The sequence below is a fragment of the Megalobrama amblycephala genome, linkage group LG20 (assembly GCF_018812025.1).
Source record: "Megalobrama amblycephala isolate DHTTF-2021 linkage group LG20, ASM1881202v1, whole genome shotgun sequence".
NCBI classification, from domain to species: Eukaryota; Metazoa; Chordata; class Actinopteri; order Cypriniformes; family Xenocyprididae; genus Megalobrama; species Megalobrama amblycephala.
The window spans coordinates 4100462-4109192 of NC_063063.1; the positions used below are offsets into that span (position 1 = coordinate 4100462).

At 35.0% G+C, this 8731-nt stretch overlaps 1 protein-coding gene across 1 annotated transcript; it reads right to left on the minus strand.

Annotated features, from left to right (window-relative positions):
• Positions 1–1839: 1839 nt before the first annotated feature.
• On the minus strand, positions 1840–5154 carry LOC125255248 (carbonic anhydrase 4-like). The gene is made up of 9 exons (XM_048170297.1): positions 5006–5154; positions 4802–4874; positions 4637–4663; positions 4295–4465; positions 3730–3881; positions 3510–3611; positions 3319–3391; positions 2786–2952; positions 1840–2656 (listed from the first exon to the last, which is right to left on the minus strand). The coding sequence occupies exons 1-9, from the start codon at positions 5057–5059 to the stop codon at positions 2450–2452; spliced, it is 1026 nt and encodes a 341-aa protein (XP_048026254.1). The 5' UTR covers positions 5060–5154; the 3' UTR covers positions 1840–2449.
• Positions 5155–8731: the final 3577 nt, after the last annotated feature.

Sequence of the window (8731 nt, forward strand, 5' to 3'; positions counted from 1 at the left end):
GCTGAATTCAGAACCACATACTAGTATATACTCTTACTACTTTTAAATGATCTTTCTAAATAGTAGGAACAGAACACTGTAAACCCTAACGCTCAAAATAATTAACTTAGTTTGAGTAGGACAAAATTAGTTCAGTCAAATTAACTTTTATGAGTATTTAGTACTTTCTTTTTCTTTCAAGTTCACAGAACTGATATATTTTAAGTAAACTAAACTGTTTCATTCTTTTGAGTTTTGTGAACTTATTTCTTTTAATTTAGATGAACTTAAGATTAACTGAAACTGGACTGGGATTTCTATTTCCAAGCAATTTACCTCGAAAGGGAGAGTAAAAGCTAAAATCAAGATACGGAAGGCGGTCTGGCAGAAGCTGGATATTTTAACTTTATAACTTGTTAAATATGAATATTTATCTTACACAAATGCATCGTGTCACTTCAGAAGGTCTTTATTAACCCCCCGGAGCCATGTGGAGTATGTTTATGATTTGATGGATGCACTTTCTTCAGCACATACTCGTTGGTCCCGTTCACTGCCATTATAAAGCTTGAATGAATCAGGATATTTACTAATATAACTCTGATTGTGTTCATCAGAAATAAGAAAGTCATATACACCAAGGATGGCTTGAGGGTGAATAAAGCTTGGGCTAATTTTCATTTTAAAGTGAACTAATCCTTTAAGAACTAGTCTGACCAACTAGCAGTAACTTTTAAGACTAGTCTAAGCAGTTTATGCAACTGGCCACTGGACAGCAATTAAAACATCCACAGAACTGCATTACAGGTGTAAAGTCTTGTCTCTTTTTCAGAAAATCTCTCAAGTCAGGAAGTTCCAGATAGCAGAAATCAGACTTTGTTTCAGCCAACAAAGTCAAGATGTCAGCTGAACATTTTACTCGAAGCTCCCTGTTTTATACAGTTCATAACAAATGATCTCAATCACGGGTGTTTTCCTCCCTTTCCTTTTTGGCTCATCTTCAAATATCTTCTTGGCTTGACTATCTTCTTCGCACTATGGCCCGGTTTCACAGACAGAGCTTAGAATAAACCAGGATTACGCCTTAGTTCAATTAGGACATTTAAGTAGCTTTTATAAACATGCCTTAGAAAAAAAAATTACTGGTGTGCAACTTGAGACAAAACAATGGCAATGATATATTTTAAGATATTTCAGTGCAAGTTGCATTCAGTTAAAACAGCTCATGCACTTTAATCTAGGACTAGCTTAAGCCTTGTCTGTGAAACCGGGGGTATATGTTTTATTAGATTATTACTTCACTTTATATGATTATACTTCAAATAGTTTTCTAAAATTGATAAAGCATACATATTAAAAAGAATACATTGCCTACATGATGTAGGCATCATATCCCTGGTACAATGGAGAGGTTGGCACATGTTAATGATAATATCTAAACTGTGAACTCACATATAGACTTACAGTGTCTTGCTCATATCATACCACCGAAATATGCTGTATTGCTAACTAAAATATATACAGGCCTGTCGATTTTCAATCTCAACAGAAGAAAAACAAAAATGTGTGGATAAAAAATTTGGACTAAACAACTCGATTCATATGGATTAGTTTTATGATCTCTATGAACATTTGAAAAATCAAAGTGGTAGTTATGTGGACTGTCAACTAAGGGACAGAATAAAATCTCTCAGATTTCATTTAAAATATCTACATTTCTGTTCTGAAGATGAACGAAAATCTTATCAGTTTGGAACGACATGCAAGTAAATGATGACAGAATTTTCAATTTAGGTGAACTAACCCCTCTAATTATAGTATATATATACACACACACACAAGCACTTTGACTGGGAGACATTTTGTTATTGAACAGAAAACATTTATTGTTTTCATTTTAATAACTGAGGTCCGTCATTGCTGTCAAGCTTTAGACATTTAAAACATAAATCCTCTTAAATACTACAGAATCATCTAATGTTGAATATAATTACAGATACCATATTATAAGCTTAAAATAAAACATTAGCAGTGTATAGGCCCGGCTTCACAGACAGAGCTTAGACCAGGATAAGGTTCAGTTAGGGCATTTAAGTACCTTTTATAAACGTGCCCTAGAAAAAAACATGGTGTACTGGTGTGCATCTTGAGACAAAACAATGGCACTGATATATTTTTAGATATGTCAGAGCAAGTTACTTTCAGTTAAAACAGCTCAAACATGCATTTTAATCTAGGACTAGCTTAAGCCTTGTCTGTGAAACCGGGGGTATATGATTTCAACTGTTTTAAACTAAGTGTTTTGGATCATGTTATTGTCACAGATAGGAAATTGTGCGTTTAAAAATACAATAAGAACAGCTAAGTATCACCAAGATAAGATATACAAATGACAAAAATTAATGTACAAGAGAAGTCAATTAAATTAAACACTCATATTGGCTTATAAATGTGCACAAATGTTCTTCTTTCAAATGTACAGCCAACACAAAGTTGACAAGAGAAGGACTGTGAAAATAGATGAAGTGGATGTGGTCGCTGATGAAGGTGTTGTGGATTTTACCACCTGTGATGTCACAACTCTGCCATTCAAGGGCTGAACTCCTCTGAAGTTGTTGGTCACCAGAACTGAAGTGCTTGCTGCTTTGAAATAGGTAGTTGTGCTGAAGCGGTTGATCTGTTTGGAGGAATAAATGCAACTGTGTGACTTTTAGGGTTTAACTCATAATATGAAGAATGCTGTCATCCAGTAATATATGAATATGATTTTTATGAATTACTCTACCATAGAGTTCCCTTGACTTACCAAGTTCTGACTGACTTTGATGGGCTCCTTAAAAACAGTCCAAATCACAACTTCATTGCAGTTGGGTGTGGTTAGGGAGCCTTGGTAACGGTAATATTTAGTCCTGTCCACCCCTTCAAGCAGACTGTCCAGTGTGATTTGATTCATGATGTCTGTGGTTGTATTACCTAGAGATACCAAATATACCACATGTTTAATGGTTTGAAGAGCACAGAAGATCCTCCATATACTGAAAAAAAAATGTTTCAAGATTCACACAAAAATGAAAAATCTGTCATCATTGTTGTTCCAAAACCTTTATGACTTTCTTTCTTCTGTGGAAAACAAGAAAGAAGATATTTCTCTGCGATTTGTGTCAGTGTTGTTTTGGACCCCGCTGACTTTCACTGTATAACAGTTGAAACGTTCTTCAAAATACCTCATGTTGTGTTCCAATGGGGATGGACAGTTTTGGAACGGCATGAAGGTAACCAGTAAATGATGACAAAATGTTCATTATTGGGTAAACTATCAACAAAGAGCTATTACTTTACCTGAATTAGGTATGCTTGTCAAAAAGGAGGTTAGTGTATCCCAACCTTTTGGTTTGCTTTGTTCACTCGTTCCCTGTTGGTTAAATAAAAAATACATATGTAATACACAGACATGAGCACACAACCAAAGCCATTAATATACATTTAGGTTTGCGATTCCCTCTGGGTTTAACAAATGTGGTCTTATTCACCTCAATGAAGAACCCAAGAACAGCCAATCCTGTGCTGTCATTAGCAGCTAGAGCAGCTGACACACTCCCGTTGTATTTTGAATGGACATTCACAATGTGCAGCTGAAGGGACAGAATCGGATTTAGACAGAGAATACAGTGAATGGTCATATATTAATTCTCATGCAGGTTTTGAAGGAATATATCTGTGCATTTGCAGGGAAATCTCATTCATTCATACCTCCATTGGGTATTGTTTGCCATCCACAGTGTGTTCGGAGCCAGACGAGGAGCTGCCGTTACCCCAGTGGAGATGGAATTGTTTAGTGTTGTACACACCTGGAAGATCACCTCCTTGCACAGTCATTGTATCATCATCCAGGTTGACCACCACTGTGAAGACCATGGACATATTAGATACCAGGTCCAGGACATACAATACATTGATGTTGTGCATCACTGATGCTTGATCTGCACGCTGTACCTCTTTTGCAAATTTAAGTATCCTCTTTGTAGTCAGTGAGTCTCGTGATATGAACAAAAAAAGAGGAATCAAATCACTTTTATCCTCCTGTTGTATAACAGTTTATCGGCTACATCTCTGTTTTGTACTTTTCTAAACAATCCTAGACCTTTTCAATGTGAAACTTCTCATGTTACTGTCTCCTAAGGATTGATTGCTTTTGTCCTCATTTTGAAGCCACTTTGAATAAATCTGCTAAATAAATTTAGCAACTATATTTTGTAAAGAAAAACAAATCCTGTAAAAAACAAAAGTGTAAAAAAAAGTGTGCAACATTTCTTACCAGAGTCGCCTATGTTCGCAATTGAAATGAAGGTGGAGTTGTCATCAAAACCAGTGAAGTTAAATGAGGTCAGCTTAGAATTTTCCTGAACACTTGCAGTCACAATATTGATGGGAGATTGCTTGGATCCATTACAGAATTGTGAAGCAATTTTGGGCCAGGTGGTAAAATCTATTACAAATCAGGAGTCACAAAAATCCACTTCAGAACAAGTTTTAAATATATTAATTTTTAAATTTTATAATAAGATTAACTTTCATGCAGTGGAATATTTAAAAAAAAAAAAAAAAAAAAAAAAATAATAATAATAATAATAATAATAATAATAATAAAATAACTTACTGCATGTTGGCTTGTGATAGCACCAATCTGTTTCGGATTAAATGACAGCATTAATAAATGAACAGCAGAATTTACATCAAAAGAGACTTTAGTTTTTAAGGGGAGTCATAAAAAATTAAAACTGATATTCGTTGAGTCATAAAGTTGATCTTCAGTTACACTCACCCACTGAAGAGCCCGCGCCGTGGACGGAACGACTCAGGAGAGCAGCAAGGCAAGTTACCAGCAAGACAATCATCTAAATCAAACAAGAGAATCATTACAATGAAAAACAACGCCGCGAACAGAATTTATCCTTATTATAAGTTAATTAAATTTGATGTGAGAAACGAAATCAATAGGGACAAAATAGTTACGGTCTTACTGTACCTTTTCGACTTGATACACCTGTCGGTATTCAGGAAAATGATGAACTGCCTTCATTCCCGCCTTTAATACCCTTCGTAGCTAACGTGTGGTGGGTGTGTCACTTTCATCCGTTCATCCGCTTGACTAACGAAAAACTACATTCCGGTCAAACGCATGTGATCACAGTTATCCATTATCCATATATCTTTATATCTTTATTCGATAGTAATCTCCAAAGATAATGGGGTGCGTTCCCGTCTGTCTTCAGCATCACTTCGTTCCTGTTCACTAATCCTCTCGTGATGAGGGTAAAAGCACAGTTCACTATCGCGCCTTAGTTTGTAAAACGTCGACTCAAATAAATGGTTGTAAATAGCACCAGTTTAACTTTATTTTGATTATATAAACAGCAGATGAACCCTTCATGGGCGACTGAAGTAAGAACCAACATTTTATTTGGTAGGCTATCATTCTAAATTTAAATGTCATCGTAAAAAATACATTAAAGGGGCAGTTTACTCAAAAATTAAACTTTTATTATTTCCCTCATGTTGTTTTAAACACAAGTAGGCTATCTTTCCTCCGTGGCAGGCAAAATCAAAGAATATAAACAGAAAACATTAGCCTGTATTGCTGCTGTCAATCATCTTTATTCTTCTCCAGAGGTTATTGTAAAGGACGTGTTGCAATCTAACGAATGGTCAGATGAATGACATCAGTTGATTTATGTCATAGCTACTTGTCTGTTTATTTTTTATTTTATTATTATTTTTATTTTACTTATTTTTTAACTCTTTAATGTTAATCTTTTGATGCTTCTCATTTTTAAACGTCATAAAAAACGTCATTCGTTTGGCGCATTCAGTCAATATACCAACCCGATCTCATGAGAAAACTTATTAAAAATTATTTCACGATTCGATTTTGAACTTATGTGATTCAAGATCCATTTTACATTAAAATATGGTTAAAATTATGAATCATTTGCTATTCATATGTTTCTTGCAACAACAGCAACAAAAACATCAGAAAACACAGATACTTTTTAATGGATGTCAATGATGAAATATGAACCAGATAGTGGAATTCACAACATCTCAGGGATTAATGGGAACTTGCAAACCAGAAAAACCTTAGGTAACAATAAAATACAGGTAAAAGTCATGTCCAAGAGATTGTCCTCCTGATCTTATGAAAATGTACAAATGAGATCTTACAAATTCATATGAATTATCCACCAATTCATCAAAACGTACAGTACCTGAGGAGTAGAAAGAGAGATAGGGAAGGACAGATGTGACGATGGCAATGGTCAGAGTAATTTGAAATATTAGGGTATATATTATGTAGGCCTACATCCAGAATTCATCTGATCCACTTATTGCTTTTGTATGAGCTGTATGAGATACAAAAGTGGGATAGTATTATGACATAATAAAATAATTATATATGAAAGGTGGTTTAATTGATCAAGGAAGGAACCACCTTGTCATTATTATTGTGTACACATTCCTTTAGCAGTAATTACACCTGCTAATTTTAAGGATAGGCAAACATTTCATAATGCAAATGTGTCCCACCTCAGACAAATCAGATGTGTGTCATAATTTCAACTCGAATTCATGTTCAGACTCGGATGCTGGGATGTTCCATTAAATAACCTCCTAAAAAAATGAATCATAAATCCAGGCTCACCCAAGTCAGCCTCTGCTTGTTGATGTCATTACCAAGACCAGCCATCCAAAAGTAGCTGTGTATTCTGATGATTTTTTTTTTTTTTTTTTTTTTTTTTGCAGTCAACATATAAATCACAAGGACTTGAATGATGTAAAAATAAATACATTACCTCACACATCTTGAAGAGTTATCAGCTGGCTAAGGTTCATTTTTTAAAATTTGTAATACAAATCTGAACATTTCTTTCGTTTTGCCAGTTTTAGTCATATAGGAAGTGGAAGGATAAAAAAGGGAGAGGAAAGATACCTGCATTATGTCACAAGTGTAACTCATGATTTAAGCCACACGAGTCACCCTATCCATATCAGTTTGATCTCTTTCAGTCTCTTGGCTTACTGACTACAGTTTCTTCTGACACGTATGACTGACTATTTCAACTCTTACATAAGATCTTTATAAACTACCTGCCGCACTGGCACTGCCTTCTCTTAACTGACTTTTATTGTTACTTCTAAGGTTTTTCTGCTTAGAATGGTCACAACCATTCAAAAGTATTTGTATGTTCTGATTAAATACTCTTTTTTTTTTTTTTTTTTTTTTAAGAAAAATATAATTTGCAAATATTTAATAATTTTTTACAGATTTTTAAAAATGTAAAATAGACCTATATTTTTTCTGTCTGCTGCCTTATACGTCACAGCTCAAGGGTTTATGCATTCTTGTGCTGCTATCAGCCAATCAGTGTAGTCATTTTCTCAAAAAAAACCAAAAAAACAGAGCAACTGCTACAAGATGAAAATGGTGTGATAAATGACCTCACATTGACATCGAGCTCAAAGGAGACAAAAGTGAGGCTTCCCTCTGAAACTATATCCACCTGTGTCACTGTTAGACACTTGATGAGCGCTTTAACACGCTATGTGATCTTATATCTTGTAATATTTAGTTTTTTTAGTTATCCTAAATGTATTTTCTCACTTTCCAAGGAGTCAAATACTGCCACTTGTGTAGGAGGCCTATGCACCACTATAAGTGTAAATAGCAATAGATGTGATTTACACTAAGTTTAAATACCAATTTTAAACATAAATACCACATTTTAGTCATGTCCCCAGGATTTCTCATAGTCTCGTCCCCCATTCCTCCCTCTGAAAAACTGGGAAAATTCCACAAGGCACATTTTCAACAGGATATTGAATCATCTGAATCTTTCTGAAGGCCATTTGAAGACCTAATGTATGTGATCACATTTTCTTTTCTCTACCCGTTTCTGTGTCTTTTTCTGTTTCTATTGTATCCGTTGGTGTCTTCTTCTTCTTTGGCTCTAAAAGAGCCCATAGAACCACTTGAGGGAAAGTTATGAAATTTGTCACACTGATAGAGGCCAGTCTGAAGTATAGCAAATTTAGAGTTTCTAACTCAATCCCTCTAGTGCCGCCAACTGAAAAAAAGTTGAGGAATTGGATTCAATTTGTCAAACACGTTTATTGAAAAACACGTGAGTGAATTTTACATGTAATAGATTTTAAAAAAAAAAATCTCCTCAGCAGGTTACATCCTGCGTTTTGGCGCAGCACCACAATTGTCTCAAAAATCATAAAAGTGGTCTAGTTTCAGCATCAGGCCGAGCTGATTGATATTCAATTTTCCCATATCGGCCATTTTGGGCATCTGCCATTTTGAATTTAGTAAAATGATGTATTTTGCGAACACATGAATGTATCATTACAAAACTCGGTATGGGTCATCGGCACAATGCCCTGAAGGAGTCTGAGATGTTTCGGACCAATGCCACCTAGAGGTAAATTTTTTTTACATGCTTAGAACGGAGTCCAATGATACCAAATATGCTAGGTTTTGCCTAATGCTTAGTGCAATGCTTGTGATTTAGTGTTTAAACAACATTCACAAATATCTTAGAAACCGTTAGTCCGATCGAGACAAAACAACAGGAAACAGGTCATTGACAGGTCATATGTCAATTGGCAAATGTCAAAATTTTGATAGTAAGTGGCAAAAAAAAAAAAAAAAAAATGAAATCAAAGTCAGGTGTGGGCAATGTTCCCTCTA